At 45.9% G+C, this 23,964-nt stretch overlaps 2 protein-coding genes across 4 annotated transcripts in view; both read right to left on the minus strand.

Moving 5' to 3' along the window:
* Positions 1-23,964, minus strand: part of ETV6 (ETS variant transcription factor 6) — a 235,346-nt gene that overhangs the window by 58,478 nt on the left and 152,904 nt on the right. The gene's annotated exons all lie outside the window — the stretch shown is intronic.
* On the minus strand, positions 21,781-22,367 carry LOC125107838 (transcription factor BTF3-like). The gene has a single exon (XM_047743288.1). It carries the CDS (start codon positions 22,350-22,352, stop codon positions 21,867-21,869), a length of 486 nt encoding a protein of 161 aa, XP_047599244.1. The 5' UTR covers positions 22,353-22,367; the 3' UTR covers positions 21,781-21,866.

A 23,964-nucleotide genomic window follows, 5' to 3' on the forward strand; every position in this document is an offset into this window, starting at 1 on the left:
CCAGTGAGCTTTGTCCGGGTTGAAGGATGTGATAATGGATATAAAAATCCCTTGCAAAAAAAAAAAAAAAATCAGTCTGCAACGCACAGTAACAGTGCAAGGGTAGTAGGGATAATCAGTCATAAACTCAACTTCTCGTGGCAGGTTTGATTTAGCCATAGATCCAGAACTTTGAGCAGTGCCCAGAGGGCCCCTTCTACCCTCTGCAAAGGGAGTTGTGGCAGGTAGGGTTTACCTTAGGATAAACCCTCCAAAGTAAAACCAAGAATCATCAGAGCCCTTCGAGCTGCTTCTCAGAGCACTTTCCAGGAGCCTCTTCTGACTCCCTTCTCTCCCCGATGGCCAGTCCTCCAGGCTTCTACACTGGTCTTCATCTTGGAGGTAACTCAGAAAAGCCCAGCATTCTCAATTCTCTGGGTCTGCCTTTAACCTTGGAGTTGCTATTTGATCAAAACTGCTTTCAGCACACAAATTCTGTCACTAGGGAGTTAGAAGTTCCAAAACATTTCCTATTTTTGTCCTCAAGGTTACCCTGTTTCTCAGCACTGAGTATTTAAATAGAGGTTAGAAGGTTCTACTTACGTCTTTTGGCCCAAATCCCAAAAGCAAGAATACTATAGGTTCACGTTTAGACCCAAAGTCATAGTCAATTCCCTTGAAAATACTTTTCTTATAGACTTCATTTGTGGATTTTTTTTTTCTTTCACTCAGTTTTATCCACAAAAGGGTTTTATCAGCAGACCTGTTGACAGCAAAACTGGCCCAGAGCCTGCCACTCATCCTCACAAACATGACTTAGGAGTCCTTCCCATTTCAGCTGTTGGGCAGCAAGCCCAACATGGTGAGAGGCATGTAATATTTTAGATAAAAACTTGGGTTTTGGACTGAGTCCTGAGTTCAAATACTGGTCCTGCCACCTACTAGCTCAGTGGTTTGAGGTAAGTTATACCTCTGAACCTGTTTCCCCAGATGTACAATGAGACCAAGAACAGTACTTATCTCCTTTGGCAAGTTTAAGAAAGAAATGAGAGAACCCGTATAAAGACTGGTCTGTTACACTCCAAGCGCATTTAGAGAGGTTGAGTAGGACAGATACTGGATAGCAGGTTAGCTGTACTTTGCCACACCTGTCCAGGAGACCAAAGTGTTTTCTGCAGCCCACTGGGGCTTCAGAAACTGGAGCAAGGGTTCTCGAAGGCTGTGTGAAGGCTCTGGCAGGAGGTATGGGGTCAGGACAGGGCTTTGAGGAGGGGGCACTGGCATCATCAGTGTGCATCGTGGGTTGGGAGGATGGTTCAGGAGGAGATGAGAGAAGGGGCTGGAACAGATGAGAGACTGGAGGAAGAAAGCCCATTTAGGTCCTGGACTATGGTGAGGCAAGTGAAGCACTCATTTTGGGTGCACAATTTAAGGTAGTGCCCCAAACTTAGTAAGCAAAAAAAATAATAACATATATTTTGGGGAAAATAATAAGTATTTTAATGCATTATTGAAAAAATCAGAACGAATGCAAAAAAATCACAATGAACAAAATATCGACATTTTAACTAAAGTTCTATTGAAAACAGATGATTGAGCATGTAGTGTCAATAGAGAGGGGCACAGATTAGAGCCGTACTTCTTATGTTTCAGAGATAACAGACCCCTTTGAGAATTCAGTGAGAGCTACGGACCCTCTTTTTTTTTTTAAGATTTTATTTATTTATTTGACACAGAGAGAGATCACAAGTAGGCAGAGAGGCAGGCAGAAAGACAGAGAGAGAGAGAAGGAAACAGGCTCCCTGCTGAGCAGAGAGCCCGATGCGGAACTCGATCCCAGGACCCCGAGAACATGACCTGAGCCGAAGGCAAAGGCTTTAACCCACTGAGCCACCCAGGTGCCCATGGACCCTCTTTTGAAATGCACAGGCACAAGCACACAAATATTTTCCCGCAGTTTCAAAGTTGGCAGACTACCTCAAGTTTATGTAGGGACTCCTGGAGAATAGGGTTAGTTTTCTTCAGCCTCGCAAATACAAACACGCCTGACAATAGGTACTGGCAATTCAGGTAAAAACCAATTTCGGTGTGAGAAGAGAAACACACATACATCTCTCCTGATATCTTGGTGCGGGGTAGAGAAGAGAGGCAGGAAGGATGTCCTCGTCTCACTCCAAAGTGTGCATGGGGCAATGGAATGGGAAAGGCAACTCTTGGGGGGGCCACTTCTTTAAGAAACGCACACAGCTGCCCCTAGATATGGAATGCCCCTTCCTCAGGTATTTTAGAAATCGTGGCTAACATATCACAAGTTTTTATTCCTACTAGTGAAGAGTAATCACGTAAATTATTTTAATTTATGAACAGTGAGGCACCTGGGATAGGAGAGACTTCACTGAGGGAGAGATGGGACTGAAGGACGGATTTCTACAGGAAAGAGGCAATTAAGGGCAGCATTTCTGACACTGCAGGACAGAAAGATATTGCTGATTTTTATGCACACTTTTCAAGAGGGTCCATTTTTAAGAGAGGAAAAAATGTAGGAAAGAGATACTAAGAGTTGAAAGGCTCCTTCAATAGATTTAGGGGGCAAACTGAAACCGCTGGGAAAAGCGGGTGCAAGAAGGTTTTCTAATCGGCAGTGGCAACGGAGGCGTGTGGAGAACAGAAGGATCTCGTTGGATTTGCATGACCCACACAACACAGATGATCTACCACGGGTGTCTGAATAAAGAAGAATGCATGTCCTTTCTTTGCCCCTCTTGCTCTTTTAAACCACACAGGAAAATGTCTTGTGCAGGCCACAGTCCACAGAACAGTCCTTTGCAAAGTGTAACAAGAGCAGAACTCATTCTCATTCTGGACGGGGCCTGATGGGCCCCGTCACTGGCATGGGAGAGGCTTTCTTTTGTGCAGTTCAGCTGTGCCTGGTCCCTTCCCTCCCAAGTTCTCTTTATTCCAAGGAAACTTAAACAAGCAGGCTGCCTTTTCTCAGGATGGAGACAGTCCCTATTATCACAGAGTCCTGTGGGGTGACCAGGAGGCTGGGAGGGAGGGGAGGGAGAGGAGCCAGGAACAGGGAGCCTGAAAGAAGCCTTGAATTTTTTCAAGGTTCACTCCACAGGCCTCGGAAAACACATCCTCGGCCCCAAAGGCAGAGGTGACCAGGGTTCGGGCAAGCTAAGGTACTTGAAAGACACTGCTTTTCTGGAAAATGTCCTCTTTTAAGGGGAACTCGCCTCCTCCTCCTCCCCCTCTTCTTCCGTCACTTCCTCCCTGACACTTGGGAGAGTGATTCCAAGTGTTTCCAAGGTCCCATCAGCTGCCTTTCGGGGCCCCATCAGCTCTCCTTCTCCCGGCCGCTGAGCCACAGAGGAATGGGCACGAGGAGGGGCACCGAGAGGGCACAACAGAGGAGGATGGAATTGTTTCAACCGCCTTGTGGACAGCTCAGGGAGACGACAAAAATCAAACTCGGGAAAGCAGCTTCTATTTAAAGAGAACGGTGTAGCGTGTGTGTGTGTGCCCGTGTCCGTGTGTGTCACAGATCCCTCTCCACTTCTCCCTTTGTCGCTTCTGTGCTAAGGATCTTCACGGGGAATGGCTGTTGTACGTTTATCCATTAAAAAAGTTGTCATCTTTCTTCTCACCCATTCAATTCCCTGGTATCCGAGGTGTGACGGTTACTAATCTTCTGGTTTTCAGGGCTTAAGGCGGTCACTGGGGAGTCGGGAAAATGTAAAAACACAGCAGAAGCAACCCCATGCCACCTTCCAGCACAGCAAGCACACTCTGCAGTCAAAGGGAGACTCTCTCTTGCTGCCAAATATGCTTCTCTGTGGCTCTGTCGTCTGTTTTATCCACAGCTTAGGTTATTCCCTCCTCTGGACAAAGGCATGAAGGTTCTGGGAAGGGGAGGCTGGTGGAGGGAATGCCCTAAGTCAACAGGGTCAGTAGAATCCGTTTACACCTTAGGTAGGCTAGGCAGTCAGATGAACGTGTCAGAGCCGTTAGCAAGGACCCTCGTGTTTTAAGGACAGCGGGGCGGGGGATGGCTGAAGCAGCCAGGAGGCAGAACAGTAGAGGCTCCAAAGGGAAGGAGATTTTGTCCACTTTCATCTACAGATGTTTATGATGTATGACTCTTTTTTAAAGATCTTCTTTATTTATTTGACAGAGAATGTGCGCACACTCCGAGAGCAGCAGGGAGAACAGGCAGAGGGAGAAGCAGGCTTCCCACTGAGCAGGGAGCCCGATGTGGGGCTCGATCCCAAGACCCTGGGATCATGACCTGAGCCAAAGACAGACCCTTAACCGACTGAGCCACCCAGGTGCCCCAGATGTATGACTCTTTTAAAGGAGCTTCTGCTTCTGCTTCTGCACCGGGAGAGGGGTGGGCGCTTACAATACAGACAGATGAGAGCGTCCTGGGTTCTGGTGACGGGGCCCTGTCTGTTTTGTAACTTGGACTCGAGCATCTGAAAAGCAGCTGAACAGAATGAGCGGTGCATCCCTGACGGCCCGAGTAACGTTCGCTCACAGCGTGTGGACGCTTCCCTAAGGTGGCGGAGCGTGAGCCAGGCGAGTCCTCCGGGTGGGGGGCAGGCTGACCTCCTCCGGTCCTGCTCTTTAGAAAACATGCTGTCTACTTCTGTTTCTTGGCAAGAACCATTAACTTGCTGGAAACAAGAAAATCGGCCTTTATTAGAAAATAGAATTCAAATCCTGTGTCTGTCGCCTACCAGCACAGCAACTGTAAGATAGGTCCGTGTCATAATCCCTGGGACCTGCCAACATGACCTTATTTTTAAAAAGATCTTTGCAGATGTAACTGAGTTACGGAGCTGGAGATGAGATCATCCTGGATGAATCAGGTGGGACCTAAGTCTAATGACAAGTGTCATTCTGAGAGAACATGGGGTGGGGGGTGGGCCCAGAAGACAAGGCTGCGTGAACAAAGAGGCGGAGACGGGAGTGACGCAGACAGGGGCATGCTCAGTTTCCTTCCTCACAGGTTCCTCATAGCCACATGTTGAGCCTCTCTTCAGTATTTGTCACTTTCTCCTGAGTTCTCAAAAATCGCTTTCTTACTTCTCTTGGCTCTTGAAAAGCTTTCCAGTTTTCCACCTTCTGTCTCTCTGAAACACCACCTCTTGTGTGTATACATCTTGTTTTCCTACTACCCTGGTTCTTCACTTCTGAAGGGATTATTCTTTCATTTTTAATTTTTTTATTTTAATTTTTTTCATTTGGTTTCCTGAGTTCTGACATCTCCTTTCTAAGTTTTCCTAATTCTGATTCATATTGTCATCATCCCCGCCCCCCATATTTTATGCCATTTTCTTATCGGATTTTAGCTCTTTTGGATGGCACATTACAGTGCTGAGTGGCTTCGAAGCCGTGTCTCTTTGGCATGTTTCCTTTAGGAGTGCTATTCTTCTTACTTTCTTTTATCTCATAAAAACCTTGTGTGGGATTTGACCTCACTATTTCTCTGTTGCTTGCTTTCATGTGAGATTGGTTTTCCTGAACTTTTAGAACAAGGTGTGCTCCAACTTGACAAAGCTCTCTCTTCTACGGTGTTGCTGCAGTGCTCTAATACATGGAAACCTGCTCTTGGAAATTTCCTCCTTCTCTTTCCTTTCGGGGACCTTTTTCCCTCAGTCTCTGTTGTCTATCTCCTATTTAGCTTGCTCTCACTGCCGCAGCCTCTCAGTGTGGGGTGGTCCTGGAAGGAGGACCTGGCTGGTGCATTCCTGAGTCGGGAGAGGAGAGCGCTCTAGACCCTTTGGGCCTCGCCCCTGGCCGTGTGCACACACTGCTCTCGGCATCAGTGAAAGGATCCTTACTTTCAGCTGTTCCGCTCACACTGACTCTCACAATTCCCAGTGAGCACCTGTTGGCTGCTCCGGGCTTTTCCTGTCAAAAGCCGCGCTGGATCATGGGGCTGGCTTGTCAGCAGTTCCACGCTGGTCCGTGGGCTCTCGCTGTGCTATGGAGCTACTCTACTCTGGCCTGTGGCTTCCGGGAGTTCACGGCTCCCATGCCATCTTCTTGACTTTTGTCCCAGAATGCTTCAGGTTTTCAAGGACAGCATCCCTCTGGTATCTCGTAAAAGAGAGCACCCATCCTCTTATGACTCTGGAGGAACTCTTGCTGGGTTTCATGGCAGTAAGTGAGAGAAGTGTGGTCATTGCTCTGAGGGGTCTCTGGCCACATCTGCACAGCCCGAAGTGCAGGAAGCACAGAGACAGGATTCAGAGGGAAGACACGATCAAATGAGACTATAGCTTCCACGTGCAATGGATGTCAATGCAGGTACTACATCGCTCCTTCCTTCCTTCCTTCCTAGTAATTTATTTGGGGGAGGGGACAGAGGGAGAGAGAGAATCCTGAGCAGACTCCCCACTGACCATGGAGCCCGATGCTGGGCTAGATCTCATGACCTCGAGATCATGACCCACTTCTTCCACTGAAAGCCCTGAAGAACTATTCCAGTGGACATAAAACTTCCAAATGGAAAAAACGTCTAGTGGAGAACAGTAGCAACAACAGCGGTGATGACAGCAGAAAGACACCCAACCTTTCACAACCGTCTTTCCACACCTCCCACCACAAGAAGTCAAGACTGACCGATGTTAGAACTACAAGAATTAAAAAAAAATTTTTTTTTCACATAAATTTGACTGACTCTGCCTGGAGGCTAAAATCTCAGTACTCCTAGATCCTGGTGAAGCTCTCCCCAGGTGAGCCCTCCCGCCCCCGTGATCAGTGACAAACTGCAGCTCAGAGAAACAAGGAGTTGCTGTCAGGCACAGACCGCCCACACAAGCCCCAGGAGGAGCTGGTCGGCTGCTCCTCTCAGAACGAGCCCCAGAGAGCAAGCACGCCTGGTCCCAGGTGCCACAGGCCTTGCCATCAGCTCGAACCTGGCTTCCCTGCTTTTAAAAGCCTCCTTTCTGCGAAGAGCTCTGTTTGGAAGAGCCGGCTCCTCCCGGACACACCCGTCTCATCAAAGGATGCTGCCACGTGATGATCATTTTTCAAAGTGGCTTTTTAAATGCAGCCCTTGGAAACTTTGCAAGAAATGTATTGATTTGAAATGCTCAGGCTGAATTATTGAGCTCTGGCAAAAGGAAATAAATCTTTCCCATTCTCTGTGTCAGTTGCCAAGTGCAGCTTCCAGGAAGCAATGACTGTCCTTTCTGGAATTGGAGCGAAAACTCAAAACATTCTATCACCTTCCCTTTACTTCACCCCTCCCTCCCCTCCCCGCCTGCCCGCCCTGGTCTTCGCTTGCAATTCACTGACAAAAGCACTTTACATTCATTGCTCATTTGCCTGAATAGGCATCCGAATTAGTAATGCCCAAATTAGTAATGCCTGGCTGAGGCAGCTTCCTACATAATGAGGCCTGATCGTTTTGGCAGACCTGGAGGCCCGCAGAAGGCAAGCTCGCAGCACGTCATTGGGTTAAACACTCTTCCGGTTTTAGAACCAAAACTTCCCTTACAGACCTGGATGTGTGGAGTAGAGGGTGTATGTTCACTGATGCTAGCGATTAACAGGCCCAAGAGCCAGAACTGGGGTAGGAAGGAGAGGAGAGTGTGCAGGAAGCTGGGGGTATGGGGATGCTGGGCGTGTTCTAACGCACACGCCAGGATTAACACAAAAACTTCCTGACATCTGCCGTTTCTTTCATTTCGGTCTGGGGTGATCATCTCACCTGGCCAAGTTCCAGGGGAATTCCCATCACTGCCATCAAAACACAGCTTGGTCTCATTGTGCTGAGGGCTCATCTGTCCATCTCTCCAACCATCCACCCACTCACCCATCCATCTGACCCATTAGGCACCCATTATGGATTGCATCTTGTGAAAGGTGTAGGGCCTATCAAGGTGAGGGACAGTGGGTTTTCAAGTCTGTTGGGGAAGCAAGAACCATCAAGAGACCCTGACAGGCCCAGTGCTTAGAGCAGGGCCAGGGAAGACTTTCTGAACTCAAAGATGGGGTTACAGCTTTGTTGGCAGAGAGATCGGAAGATACAAAGCCCTGCACACACGAGAGAGCAAAACCAGTGTGGGAAACCGAGTGGTTTCAGTAAGACAGAACTCAGAAATGCAGGGGAACGTGCATTTACAGGAGGGGAGGGGAAACGCTTTATAGGCATGGCAGACTTGATTTGTCCCCAACTGCACTCGCGTTATCACCGGTCCAACTGCTGTTCCAGGTCTTTCCCAAGGCAGGGAACACCAAGTCCTTCCCCCCACTGTCCAATCCACTGGCAAATGCTGTGGGCTCTGCCTTCAAGATGGATCCAGAATCTGACCACTTTGGCCACATCTGCTGCTGCCACCTTACTCCCAGCCACCCTCAGCTCCCACCTGTGCTTCTGGCACAGCTCCCTCCCCAGTCTCCCAGCATCCCCCTAGAGTCTATTTCCCCTAGAGTTTATTCTCAACATACAGGTCAGAGGGACCCGTTTAAAACATGTCACTGCTCTGCTTAGAATTTACATGATGTCATTCCTCCACTGAAAATCCTCCAGTGGTATCCCATCTCACTCAGAGTTAATAATTAGTCCAAGTCCTTAAAATGACTTTTAGGGCCTATGAGATCTGACCTCTGTCTGAACCTATCTCCTTCCTCCTTTCCCTCCCTCATTCTCTTCCAGCCATACTGACCTGTTTGCTCTTCTTTAAACATACCAGGTACATTCCTACCTCAGGGCTTTTGTACTTGCTGTTCCTTTAGCTGGAATAGTCTCCCAGTTAACTTCACTTCCTTCAAGTCTTCCCTAGACATTTCACATAAAACTATACATCTCTGTTCTCAGGCTCCTCTTGATTTTCTTCCTTTCTTTATTTTTTTTCTTTGGCATATATCACTATCTGATCTATATAGTCTTCTTTATTTTTCATTTTCTTCCCTAGAGTATAAACAAATCCCCCCCTCACCTGCTTGTTATTTATTTATTTTTGGTGTTCACCAGATCAAAGGATAGGCCTATAAAAAATTTCAAATGCAATCCTATTCTCTGGAAAACTATTTAAATGAAGCAAATATTACCATCATTAAAGTTATTTTATCTTGACATCCAGTCTCTAAATATGCTTTCCAAAAGCCTTTGTTATGACTCCACGGGTAGACTCCTGATTACATATATTTTGATCTTTATTGTAATTAGTTACAAAAATCCACGACAGCAGGGAAGGAACTGTTCTGATGACTGCTCTTTCTCTAATACTTCAAGCAGTTTCTGGCACACGGCAGGTATTCAATAAATATTTTTGAATGAACGAGAAGTGATGCCCTGAGAAGGAGAGATGGTGTAACCCACTGTGTAGGAGTGGGGCCCTAGAGAGCCAGGCTTCCTGGGTTGGAATCTTGGCTCCCTGACTTACTAGCCGTGTGATCTTGGGCCAGGAACTTACCCTTCTGTGCCTTGGTTTCCTCAATTTTAAAAGTGGGATAGAAACAGGACCTACCTCAGAGAGCTGGGAGCAGCAAGTCTGTTACAGTCAGAATAGTGCCCACCACAGACCGAGTGCCTGATAAATGTTAGCCATGATGAGCAAGGGCCTTGTCTGCTGGACTAAGGACTTTAGACTTATCCTCAGGCTACTTCAAGTCATTGAAGGATTTTAAACAAGGGAGTAACATAATCAGATATTGTTTTCGAAGGATCACTCCAGCTGCAAAGTGGAAGATGAATTAGGACAGAGCAAGACTGGTACGAGGAGATCAGTCAGAGGCTGTCATAGGGATGGAGGTGGCAGATATTGTTAGCCTGAACTGAAGCAGAAGGAATAGAGAAAGGGTGGGCTCAAGATATTAGGGAGGTCAACAGAATTTGGACGTTAACTGTGTGGAGGAAGAAGCCCATGACAAAATCCAGGCTTCTGATTCCCCCAGCTGGAGAGTGGTGCCCGTTCACGACTGCCCATGGAGGACCGAGGGGGAGAAAATGTATTCATTTTTGTGGACTGTGAGCCACGGGGCAGCAGGGTGAGAAGCCCAGCGAGCAGTCCCACACATGTGTCTTGTACTTAAGGGAAAGATCCAGGCTAAATCGAAAAGAGGTTTAAGAGAGATCATACCAGTGATTACTGAAGCCACTGGAGTAGATGAGATGGAAGGAAAACATTTAAGTAGCAAACCATTTAAAACAGGTGTACCCCTGAAGGACGAGGCAGCAATAGACAAAGTAGGGGAGGGTGCATCTTGCCACCTAAGACGGAGTCTCGAGAAGCAGTCAGACAGTCACAAGCCGAGACAGAGTCGAGATGGGGAATAGCAAGGCATGTCCAGTGGACTGAGCTTCTGGTGACTCTGGCCAGAGCAGAGGTCAGCATGGGCTGAGGAGTTCATGGGAGGTGAGGAAATGAGGGGCAGGGGTATATAACTCTTTCAAAATCTCGGCTGTGAAGGAAAAAAGAGACAGAGTGGTAGTGGAGGGGATATAGAATTCAGGCAGGTTTCCCTGAAGATGGAAGGAACTCAATCCAACGGAGAAAGAGTATGTAGGAGGCAGAGGGTAACTGAGGCAGAGGAGGCTGCACTCAGGGGAAAGGAGCAGGAAGACATTAGGAAGGGCCTGGTGCCTTGACGGGAGCAACTGTAAGCTTGGGCCTGAAGGCAGATAAGCTAAGGGTGGAGGGGAGCGCTGAGGACCGCTGACTGGTGGGAGACGGGTGGGATTGTAGTTTAGCAAACATGACTCTCAACCATGACACCAGCCTCAGGGAACACGAGAGCACTGATGAGGGGCACTCGAAGGCCTGAAGAGCAGTGTCCACGTGAGGGACGTGAGGGATGAACTGTGAACAAAGGGAAGCCCACCCCTTCTCTTCTGGAAATGCAGGCTGTAGGCTTGGAGATGCCAACCTCCACATTGTAACTGTTGTGAAACCCAAACCACAAAATTATTCAGAGAGAATATATGGTGTTCTCAGAGAAATCTTCCTTAAAAACCCATTCCCATTGCTTCTTTGATGAAAAACCTTCAAGACTCTCCCCCGAGGCATACAGAAAAAAATAAAAACTCTCTTTAAAGATGCATTCAACACCTTAACCTGCTCCCACTCCCCTCCCAAGACCCTTTGCCTGACACCCTCTTACACCTGGCCTGGTCCAGGCTCTCCCCAGGATGCCTTAGCGCACAGGCTTGCTTCTTCTGGAGTCCAGATTCCCCCCACCCTGGCCTGCTGAAACTTGCCCCTCCTTTAATGCCTGGAAGGAAAGTCACTCTTTCCATGAAGCCTTCTTCCAAAAATGTCTTTCCTCCTGTCTTTTTGCTTCCAGAGTACTCTGAAGCTGTATATAGAATTTCCAGAAGCTGTGTGAAATTGGATTTATCTGTGCTTATGTCTTTTTCCTTACTAGGCAGCAAGCTCTGAAGGCAAGCCTATTTGTGTTTGACTTGGTGCCCCTCAGAGAACCCACCTGGTAGGTGTTCATGGACTTGAGTTGGCATGGGGGTGGGCCTACATGTGCCATTTGCAGCCATGGAAAGAGTAGGAAGACTTCTCGACAAGTACTCATGATTTGTGTCTTAAACCTGAATAGATCCTGTAAGTGTGTCTTTCTGGCTAGAAAAGCATATTATTGGTTGAATAGGCATTGAGCTCATCAGTGGAAATTAGTCCTTGGAATTCTAATATTAGGTCAGTAGAGCACATTTTAATGCCTAATCACCTGATTTATTAGCTCCCCCTCCTTCCTCAGTTTTCCTTGTTTGGGATCTTAGGGACATTTTTTCTTTTTCTGATACACTTCGTCATTACCTCCTATTTCTTTAACTTTGTCCTACCATACAGCAGACACAGGAGCATCACACACGCAGGACCTCTTTTGTTTGCTTTTAAGAGAATAATTACTGAAAGGGTATTTGCTTCTGGCATTTAAGGGAAACACATAAATTGGGATTTTACCATATACCTGGTGCTTTGGAGACACTATCTGTTTGATCCACATACCAGCTCTGGAAGGTGGACATTACTGCTGTCTGTCCTTTTACAGATGAGAAAATGCAGGCCTGGACAGAGGACACTAAATGATTTATGAAGATCCTGAGTCCAGTGCATGGCGGAAGCGAGACTTACCACCCAGCTCGTTTGACTCCAGAGCTCGGGTCCTACAGCTTCCCAGTGCCAGATGGTCCTAAAGGCTGCAGAGCACAACCCTCTCCCCCCTGAGGATGGTCATGGTACACACTATCTCTGACTGGAACTTTGAACATCTTGGTTTTAAGTGGGCTGTGGTCAATGGAATGTGGTCAATGGAAGGATGAAAAGAAGGTGGCATTTGGTTAAAGCTTCCATTGGCTACAGAGAAATATCAAAGGAAAAGAAGACACAGCTCAATTTGAGTGACTTAATGCTTTCAAATTGTCAAGTGCAACATGGACCCTTTTGTCAACACCCCCTACCCTTTCTAACTCAGACCCCCGCTGTGTGGTGCCCCACCATCCTTTGGTTTAGACAGAGAAAGAGCTGACTGCAGGCACACAGAGAGTGGGGGACAGGGAAGCCAAGAAAGCTTCTTCCCCCTGCTCAGTAGTCTCTGCATATCTTGAGATCTCTCATTTATCCAATAAAAAGTGAAAGGGTCAGGTGGCTGAGGACCAGGTCTGACACAGAGATCTTTCTAAAACAGAAAGCTGACTGTATTAATGCTTTGCTTAAACATTTCCAGAAGCTTCCCAGGGCCATTCTAAGCTCCTGCTTAACTTGTCATGCCGCCCTCTGGCTGACCCAGCTCCTGCCACATGGTTATGCTTGCAATTCCCAGGGGCACCGTGTTCTCTGGCCTTTGCACAGACCACCCCCTCTGCTGGGCTTGGGCCGCTTTTGTTTTCTGCCTGGTGAAACGTGTACACTTCAAAATATACTAAGATTTCTTGGGGTCACCTTTTAAAATGCTCTATCACCCCAGGAAGGCCTGGACATGTCATTTTCAGAAAAGGTGAAGCGTAGGCAGGGGTGGGGAGGGGGCAGAAATGCTAATGAAACTGCCCGTTCCATCATTTTTGAGTTTCAAACTCAGTGACAGTGACAGGAATTTATTTGTTGTATCTGGTCCACAAATAAACGCAAGGTAAGTCACCTCCTACCAAACCCTTCGCGTCTGGATGTCCTTCTCCTCTGAGCTGAATCATGGGATGTGGATATATAACCTCACACCTGGTAACAAAGGGCTTTCCACTTTATCTCATTTGGCTCTCCTAATAACCAGGCAGGTCAGTGGTGCACATGTTACTGTTCATATTTCCAGCTTAGAAACCAGAAGGGAAGGAGGCTAACTGGCTTGCTCAAAGTTGCCCGACTAGGATTAGAACCGAGGTCTCCCGGCTCTCGGTCCAGCATTTGTCAAATACACCAAGCTCTGAAAGTCAAGGGGGAACCATGGGTCAGTGTCCTCAAAGGTACTGTCCATGCTCATCTGCCTGTTTACAACCAGGCACTGCGGGAGCATTCACCTCAAAGGGTGACCGAACTCCATCGGGAAATTATGGGCATCCGGGAAGCGTGGATGAGGAATTAAAGACCTTGTGCTTTCGTCCTGGCTTTGAGCCTGTGTTCGCATCTGTAACATGGGAATCACCGTTTCTATCAGGCCCGCCTCGCAGGGTTGTCATGAGCTCAAATGAGGCGAGGGACAGGAAGCTTCTTAGGCATTACCGTTAAACAGTAAGTAGGTATCCTACTGGTGACCAAGCATGTGACCTGACAGACCGCAAGAGAGCGGGACTGCATTTTCTTCTGCTGGTTTTGGTTCTCTGCTTCCTTCTCCTTTAGCTCTCACTGGGCTCTAGCTCTCTACTTTCTGAGCTGAACCTGGAGAAGCAGTGCCGAGGACCCTGCCCCCTTCCAGGGCTACCTTGGATGGATGGCAGTCCTCCTGCTGGACACAGGGCAGGGGTAGCAGGTGGAGGGGGTGTTCTGCCCCAACTCTTCCCCTGTGATGTATTCTGTCCTTAGTCATCCCTTCCCTCCAAGCTCACAGAACTGAATTCTTGGTTAAAGTCTCCACATTGTTTATGACATTTATTTTTCTACATCAGGTTTCCTTCAAGGAAAATGACAGAAACCACATCTCATAAAACCTGAGCGAGACCTGCACAGCTCAAGAAAGAGGGCTGTTGACCTGAGCCATTATCACGTGGGTGCCAAACCCCTATCAGTCTCCTCTGGGTGACAGGGTCAACCCCCGGCACAACTCAGGACACCCAAGAAGTTGGACACAGCAGGGAGTCTGGCTGGATCTGTCCTACACTTGGAGGACCGTATTTACGTTATTTCGTATTTGCCACACTGGCTCTGAAAAAGACATGTTGGTCCCCTTACAGGCGTAAGCACAGATTTAATCACCTATAGTTTAGACTCCAAATACTGAGGTTACTTTATTTTTACAAGGTTTGGTTAACAATGCCAAGAAAGGATAATATATTTAAACTGGTACTATCCTGGAAAATCACGGTGGACATATACTTGGGCTCCCCTAAAACGGATTTGAAGATAATCAAATAGACACAACATAAAAATCTCTTTTAAATACAAGTTAATTTTTCTTTGGTTCTTGTGTGGGTCATTCAGGCTGAGATGACAGAAGTTTGGAGTTCCCATTATAAACATCAGTTGTCATAGTACAGGGTGACATGTAATGTGCCAGTTAATAACAGCTTTACAGATTCACAGAAAATCAGATAATAGACATTTTACTGTAACAGGATCATGATGGTTAAAAGAATCGATGCATTTTTCCAAAGGAGCCCAAGTCATTTCTAGGAAATAACTCATGTTCTGTGAGAACAGAACAGAATTTACGAGGAAGTACTTAGTACTCCCTAGAAGAAAGTGTGTTTAAAAGAAAAAAAAAAAAAGGGACACCAGGGCCCCAGTGGAGTCACTTGCCCCCTCAATAGCAAACCAGGACTTAATTGCAGTTTTAGCTTCTCCCATGATTGTGACTTTTAACTGGCCTTTCTAGAACTAGCTGGTCAGCACCAGTGAGGTCATCTGCTTGATAGGATCCCAGCCTTCCCCCAGAGGAGGGTAACCTTGCTGAACAACCCCACTCTTTGTTAGAAACTTCCTTTTTCTGTCCCCTTCTGGCTATGAAAGCCTTTCATTTAGTACAGCTCCTTGGAGCTCCTTTCTACCCACTAGATGGGATGCTGTCCAGCTCATGAACCGATCAATAGCCAGTTTGATCTTTACATTTACTCACTTGAATTTTTGCCTTTTAAAATATTTGATGGCAGTGGTGGGACTTCAGGAGACTTCTGACAGCTTTGAGGACAGTAAGGAATGCAGCTGTGGTACCCACAAACCCTGGGTCCTGTCTTTCTCACCATTTCCAAGGGCCATAGATAAGTTCCTCTCCATTCTGAGCTCCCCTCACCTTGAATCGAGCTCCTAATCTAATTGGCTTTCTAGTCTGCAATTCCCCTTTTTGCAAACCCAGTCCAGTCCACAGTCTTCACTTTTGGGGATTGCTGGTTCAGTCTTTTCCCCCACTTGCCCCAGTTCCAGGTTGGGAATTGCTGGTAGCTCCAGGTTGGGAATTGCTGGTAGCGCATGCAGGGCCTTCTGTGGCCCAGGCCACGGTAACATCTCGTGGTCACTGCTGGTGTGTTAAGGTGCACAGGTTTGTTTGTCTTGTTTTGTGTAGATAAAGGCTATTGTCAATGGGGAATCTTGGAAGCCAAAAGGCCAAAAATTGGTCAGCAGGGGTCTAGTGCTTAAAAACTGTTAGAGTGCTTGCCACCTAACCCAGAGACTTCCATATTAGGATAAGTTAGTCATGGGAAGTGTTAGATTGACAGTAGGTCATCCGCCAAGCTCAAGAAAATGTCTGTGCAGTGCGAGATGCTGCAAAACACCAGTCTCCAACCCAGAGGCACATACCTTTTACGTATTAGCTTGGCTCTGAGAGAGCCAAAGGCTTAGCCCCCCCCCGCCAAAAGAGGAAGGAAAGGGATCTTTAAATTCTAAGGAGATGGGAATGCCACCGTCTGGCATACCTGCTTATTTTATGTCCAGAAACTATAAGCCATAGATATCTACAGAAATGGCAAAATCACACTAAAAACAACCTAGAATGACAGTGGCAAATGTTCCCATTAGACAAGATTGTTCATTTAAGGAGCGCAGTTGGAAAAAAGGGTTCTTGAATTAAACAAATAGAACGGTATACCTATTTTAATTGGTATGCGGAAGCATCAAAAAGCCTTCAAAATTCCAAAATTGCTTCTTTAAAAAATGTGCTGCAAAAGGCTAATGAAAAATTAAAGACACAAGAGGTCCCTAACCCAGAAGACAGTAAGACTGACATGACTCTTACTGATCCCTTTCCCCCTCATTTCCCTGAGTTCTCATGGTCTAGTAATTCTCTATCTGAACTGCCCTTCCACTCTGAAGACTATGAGACGGTCACCTTTTAAGATAAAAACCACCTGAGGTTGCAGGCCATCCTCATTGGACATTTCTCACTGGCTGGTCAAAGGCTGAACGAAGTGTTCCTAGAGAGGAGTGTCCTAAGTTTTTTGTAAGAATTGAGCTTCATTATCGGGGCCTAAGACCTCGGGCTGCAGATCTTGATCAGCTTGTGCACATGCTGGTAGGACCTGGTGAAGCCCCCAAACGGATGTAGGAAGCAAAAAGCCAAAACACCAAGGATGACATTCGAGATCCTCCATCTTCAATGTGGTCCCCTCCTGGACTAGAAGAACTTCACAATATAGCAACAGATCTTCTATTTTTAAAAAATCTTTTAAAGATTTATTTATTTATTTTGGAGAGAGACAGAGACAGCATGAGCAGGAGGGGCAGAGGGCAAGGGAGAGAGAATCTCAAGCAGACTCCATCCTGAGCGCACCACCTACCGCAGTCTTCTAGGGGTCCGTTAACAAAACAGACCCGGAAATCGATGTCTCAATTCTAATCAACTGGGATATTGGAAAAAGAGGTTGTTCTCAAAAGTCTTCTGCAAATTCTCCCACATCAACTCAAATACCTCCATATTAGCCTCTGAAGGAGGCCCCCAGATGGGTCCCTACTAGAGTTGATAGGACTCCAAGGGTAATCCCTACTTATTACACCAAGAATCCCCTTAAAGAGCCTAGGGGAAGCTAAAATTAAGACCCAAATAGACATTTTCCCAGAGAAGACATCCAGATGGCCAACAGACACATGAAAAGATGCTCAATGTCACTCATTGTCAGGGAAATACACATCAAAGTCACAATGAGATATCTATCACCTCACACCTGTAGCAATGGCTAAAATCAAGAAGAAAAGAAATGTAAGTGTTGGCGAGGGGGTGGAGAAAAAGGAACCCTCAAGCACTATTTGTGGGAATGTAAGTTGGTATGGCTGCTATGGAAAACCATATGGAGATTCCTCAAGAAAATAAAAATGAAAATACCATATGACCCAATAGTTCCACTACTGGGTATTGATCCAGGGAAAACGAAAATGCTAATATGAAAAAATATATGCACCCCTAGGTTTACTTCAGCATTATTTACAATAGACAAACCATGGAAACAACCTAAGTATCCATCAAGAGATAATGGATAAAGGAATAGATGTACAGACTATATACAGACTGGAACATTACACAGCCATAAAGGAGGATGAAATCCTGCTATTTGAAATAACATGGATGGACCTGGAGGGTATTATGCTAAGTGAAATAAGTCAGAGAAAGACAAATACTATATGATTTCTCTCATAAATGGAATCTAAAAAAATGAATAAGCAAAAAAGCAGAATCAGAACTATAAACACAGAGAGCAACCTGAAGGGAGGGGTGGGAGGGCTGGACAAAATGGGTGAAGGGGAGTGGGAGATACAGGCCTCCAGTTACGGAATGAGTAAGTCGCAGGAATAAAAAGCAGAGCACAAAGAATATAGTCAAAGATATGGTAATAGTGATGTAATGGGACAGATGGTAGCTATATTTGTGGTAAACACAGCATAATGTATAAACCTGTCAAATCACTAACTTGCACACTTGAAACTAATGTACCATTGTGTATCAACTATATTCAATTAAAAAGAAAAAAAATAATGGGAAACCTTCCCAAATTCTGGCAGACACCAAGGCTATGCTTTCTACTTTAAACCCCACTGTCCTAGGACAACACTTCCCTCAAAGTGAAAAAGAAGTTTCCATAGCAGGGGTACCTAAGCAAATTCAGAGAGAATTTCTATCTCAACTGGTACAAATGACTCTGGGACCTTCCCCAAAAAGCATCCCTTTTTTGCTATGCTCTCCAGCTCCAGTTAATCCATTAGGTAGAGATTTCCTTTCTAAGTTAAAAGGGCTGGTATGTTTTGCTTCCTGTGGAGACTTCACCTTAGAGTTCCCTGGCCAGCCTGAACCTGATCTTTTATGTTCCTCACGGTGTGTCCTTGACATAGAAGAGGAAGAATTTCAACAGAAGTCCCCGATTTAATCAAGGTGCCTGGGAATCTGTGGGCTACTTCTAATACTGACATTAGGAGAATAAAAAGTGCAGAGCATATAACTAAACCTCTTCCCAAATTGCCTCAATAACCATTAAAGTTTGAGGGCATCCGAGGCCTCACAGCAAGAGCAGAAGACCTCACTGGCCTGGGGGTAATCATTCCTGGTACCAGCCTCTGAGCACGCGACTCTTGCCTGTACAGAAACCTAATGGACGCAGATGGTGATTTGTACAGGGCTTGAAAGCTATTAACAAGATAGTTATTCCCGGTTTCCCAGCTGCTCCCAACCCCAATGCCCTTTTGTCACAAGGGCCAGCAGACCTTAGTTCAGCCTTTTTTGGCATCCCTGTAGATCCCAACAGTCAATATTTGCTTTTACTTGGAACAATTAACAGTATGCTTGAACTGTCTTGTCTCAAGGGTTCACTGGGGCCCCTTCTTACTTCTCCCCAGAACATCACTGAGACCTAAGAACCGTCCAATTCCCTGGGAAATTGACCCTTTCACGATACGTAGACCATCTCTTGCTATGCTGTTACCAAAAAAGCATCCAGGACAAGTTCCATTTATTTGCTACAGCAGTTAGCTGAAAGGGGCCATGAAGTCTCTACGGAAAAATCACAACGATCTCTGTTCATTACCTAGGTCATGATCGAAGCACTAAAGAAATTGAGCTATTTCCAAAAAGAATGTAGCTAATTCAAGAATTCTGTAGGCCCACAACCGAGCAAAAGCTTCATGGATTTCTAAGCCTTGCGGGTTATTAGAGACTGTGGGTTCCTTGCTTTTCTCTATGAGCGTCCCCACTCAAGAACTTACTACAACTTCAGTCCTTGAGCAGTTTCCTTGGGAGGATAAACCAGAGCAGGCCTTTCTAAGACTAAAACAAGTGTGCATGAACCACCCATTCCAGAGCTACCTTCCTATTCAAAGACTTTCCCCTTACTCATGCATCTCCTAGATACAGAGCCCTGGGAATGCTCACACAAGGAACCCAGCAGTAAGCACACGCCGAATGCCCATTAGAGCATTCAGCTTGACTCAGTTGCTCACCTATCCCAGCTGCCTTAGGCTACAGCTGCTGCTGCAAAGTTAGAAGCCCCCAGCACCTTTAACCAGAGGAAATGACATTTATTTGCAAACCCCACTCCCTGTCCAAAGTCTTCTGACCTCTGAATTGATTCAACATTTCTCTATTGCAGACTAACCTCCTAGGATTCTTCTGCTTTCTCCACTTAATCTCCATCTTAAATGCTGCAACCTTCTTCATCTTTCTATGTTACTTCCTCTATTGGACAAAGGTGAGCCCAATGATTTTGAGGTAATAATGTCCCATTTGGGGACACCATGTCCTGATTTATGAGACATCCCTTTGACCAATCCTGATCTAATTTTGCTTCTTGATGGGTCATACTGTAAAAGTGAGAAAGGGATTTCCCAGGCTGGTTATATTATTACTACCCAGCGTGAAAAGGGTAAGCTCCCATAAGTCTTGTCACTCCAAAAGCAGAACTCCTTGCCCTTACCAGAGCACGTCAGTTACCAGAAGGACTGACTGTCAACATTCACACTGAGAGCTGTATGCCTTTGCGTTCATCCATGATTTGGGGATGTTATGGAAACAAAGGGGTTGTCCTTACATCCAGTGGGGCTCCAATAAAAAGTGGACAGTAAGTAAACGACCTTTTTTTTTTTTTTTTTTTTTATTTGACAGACAGATCACAAGTAGGCAGAGAGGCAGGCAGAGAGAGAGACAGGAGGAGGAGGCAGGTTCCCTGCTGAGCAGAGAGCCCGATGTGGGACTCGATCCCAGGACCCTGAGATCATGACCTGAGCCGAAGGCAGAGGCTTTAACCACTGAGCCACCCAGGCGCCCCAGTAAACGACCTTCTTTTTTTTTTTTTTAAAGATTTTTATTTACTTGACAGACAGAGATCACAAGTAGGCAGAGAGGCAGACAGATAGAGAGGGGGAAGCAGGCTCCCTGCAGAGCACAGAGCCCGATGCGGGGCTCGATCCCAGGACACTGGGACCATGACCTGAGCCGAAGGCAGAGGCTTTAACCCACTGAGCCACCCAGGTGCCCCAGTAAACGACCTTCTTATTGCTATTCTCTTATCCTCTGAAACTGATGTCCTCAAAACTAAGGCTCATACTAAAAAAAAAACTGAACCTGAGTATCAGAAAAATGCTCTCGCTGACTTGTAGGCAAAGGCAGCAGCAACAGAATCTGGAAAGATTGTGGCACATGTGGGTGAAGTCTATTCTGTTGCTGCAAAGAATGACCCTTGCTTGCCAGACTCTTGCCACCCTGATGTCCTTGCAACTGGCAAATCTGTTCCTGAATCAGAGAAATCACAGTGGATGAACAGTGGTTGTAGATTGAATGAATAGTTGGGGCTATGGAAAACCTGAGATGGCCACTTGGTTCTTCCTAGCTCCCTGGCAAACCTCATTTTTCTTTTTCTTCTTCTTCTTCTTCTTCTTTTTTTTTTTTTCATTCTCTCACCCACCATGGAATGATTTAAGATGACTCAAATTACAAATAAACATTCATGGGGAGACTTCTAAAAATGTGAAGACAGCTTATCACCAGTGCCAGACCTGTCAGGTCCATAATCCGGGGAAAACTATTTTTATTCCTAGGTTCCAAACCTCCTCCTTCTGGATCCTTTGAATATCTGCTACCACTGACTATGGGGTATCAACGTGTCCTTGTTATTGTACATGTGTTTCCCAGGTGGGCTGAGCCTTATCCTGCTGCAAGGGTGACACCCTCAGAATGGCAAGGAAATTGTTAGAAAATGTGTTTCCCACTTGGGAGTAAACCTTCCACAGTCTCCAGGGAGCCAGGACCCTGCTTCACTGGGTGAAATCACTCGCAAAAACCTTACAAACTTCTTGGAATTATCAAAGTCCCTATCACCCTCAATTATCAGACAAGGTCAAGAGAACTAATGGTGTCCTCAAACTTTAAAATCTCTAAATTTGCTAAAACCATTGGCCTCCCCTGGCCACAGGAATTGCCTCTGGCTTTCCTGACTATCCGCATAACCACTTGGGGAAGAAACTCACCCCACAGAAAACAGTCCCAGGTATTTCAATGTTTATTGGTATATAACCTTCTGCTTCTTGTCCCTTTTTTTTTTTTTTCCTAGGCAAAGAACTTTATTAATCTTGTTTCAAACTTTATTCCCAGGCTTCTTCAGCTTAATTAGCTGCAAAGAATGAATTGTGTATAAGCAAAAACTGAAAAGAGCTGCAGTGTCCAAGGGGCTTGGGCTTAAAAATATTAGAGATCTAGATTTTATCAGATCCATGAACAAAATTTTAAAAAGCAGTCATAATATAAAATAGCAGCTCCCAGTAACTTCCTCAAGTTTTATCTTCTCCAGAAGTTGACTCAATTCAGTTTGCTTCATTCTTGGAAGCTTCATCAAAATTCTCCACAAGATCTGGAACTTCATCATCATCCTCTCCGGTAGCAAGTGGTGCTTTTCCATCCACAGATTGTTTGGGCAGAGCTTCAGCCAGTCTTCTTAAACTAGTCAGACTGTCTGCACCAAGTTGGTTTAAGATACTGGGTAGCATTTCTGTCAGCTGCTTTGTCTCAGCATGGCCTGTAATGGTGAAAGTGTTCGCTGCCAGCGATGCCTGAACTTTGGGGTTGTTAAAGTGGATCACTGTTCCTTGGTTTGTGAACATATTCACTTCTTCAATACCAGAGATATTGTTTACCCCTAACTTCTTTAAGGAGAACTGAAGTTTTTTATCATCTGCTGTAGCTGTTCTATGAACCACCTTCTTCTTTCGGCGAGCAGTTCCTTTCCCACCAATGCGCACTTGTGCTTGCAGTTTGGCGAGTTTCTCCTGGTTCGTGATAGTTTCTTTCATCTTGTTGGAGCGGAAATGGGACCGCACGGGGGACTAGGGTTGGCGCTCAGGGGGTCTCGGGCGGACCAGCTGAGATTAGGTGCACACACGCGGGGGGGGCTTCTTGTCCCTTTTTATCTCATACTAGTATAACTAGTTACTGTGTCTTGTATGTCTCATGCTAAAGCTTGTTTTCAACAGGTTAAAGAAGCTTTCCTGGATCCCAGTTCAAAGGATCCTGATGGTCACAGTCTGGTTGGAGCCTGGCGACTTGATATTCTGGAAATATCATCAGCAGAAGAGAGTTCTTGACCCACATTTGAAGGAAACTTACCAAGTACTCCTGACCACCGAAACTACCATGACACGAGAAGGCACTGAGTCTAGGGTCTACATCTCACAGCTAATGAAGGTTCCACCTGACTTCTGGTCCCACAATGACCCTGGAACCCTCCAAAGTAGCTCACATCAAGATAGACTGCTTCCACCTGACACCGATCAAAACTTCATACTTTAAACATGAAACTCCTTCTTCTCTTTCTTTCCTTCATTCTGGCCTTGACTTGGAAAGATAAGGCCATCATCTGTATTTCCCAGGACATAGATAAGGGGAGCAACTTTTCAGGCTTCTGGATTTGTCTCAAAGATTCCAACCTATCTATAATACTAGAGACCTGCTTGTCTTCCCTGTGAACTTGTATTCCCAATGTCACCACCAGCTATAACCGACCCCCTCCCAATAGTCTCTTACTGAATTCAATTTTTAAGGCCAGAAATTCAGTGCCTATTTTTTACCTTTCTCCAGTTAAACTGTATTGACCCAACTTGACACAAGCATCTACATAAATCTCACATTTGTATCCCCACATTCTCATGATTATCTAAATCAGACCTGCCCCCGATCACGAAAAGATCTCATCAGCAGCATCCATCTTTGTAAGACATTGAGAACAACTCTTTATTTCAGGCTAGGAGATTTATTTCCTGAATGTACGGAAAACCCAACCGACCCCTAGCTTGAACGGGCAAATAACAACAATCTCTATGAGCAAATCCATATACAGTACCACCTTAACGGGAAGAGTTTCGGCCCCAATAGGGCTTCACCCTGTCTGTGGTGGCTATCATTCCCCTTGAGCCTATGGATACCTAGATGGCGCATAAGTGGGCAACGCCTCTTGGGGTTATCTAACTGTTCACAAATGAACTAAAATATCTCATTGGTCAACTCCCCTGAATTTACATCATCTAATTAGAAAGGACCCTTTTAAGGCTTTCAAGATTCAGAGTTTGCTTCCTTTGGCAGTCCCCTACTTCCCTAGTTAGGAGTAAATGTAAACGAGATGATGATCAGGAACCTTTCCTTAACTCCTGAAAATATTTCAGAGTCAATTTCTAAGACAATAGCTGCCCTGCCCTCCCAAATCCCTAGATTCTCTGGCCAAAGTTGTTCTCGATAATAAGGTAGCCCTTGATTATTTTTTAGAAGAGCAAGGAGGTGTCTGTGCTGTGGCGACTGCCACCTGCTATACCTAAATTAATACTTCTGGGGAAGTTGAAACTCCATTACATAAGCTCAATGAGCAAGCCACACGGCTGTAAGAGGTAATGGCTTCGACAGGGTCTTTCTTTG

This window comes from Lutra lutra, chromosome 8 (assembly GCF_902655055.1).
Source record: "Lutra lutra chromosome 8, mLutLut1.2, whole genome shotgun sequence".
Classification (NCBI taxonomy): Eukaryota; Metazoa; Chordata; class Mammalia; order Carnivora; family Mustelidae; genus Lutra; species Lutra lutra.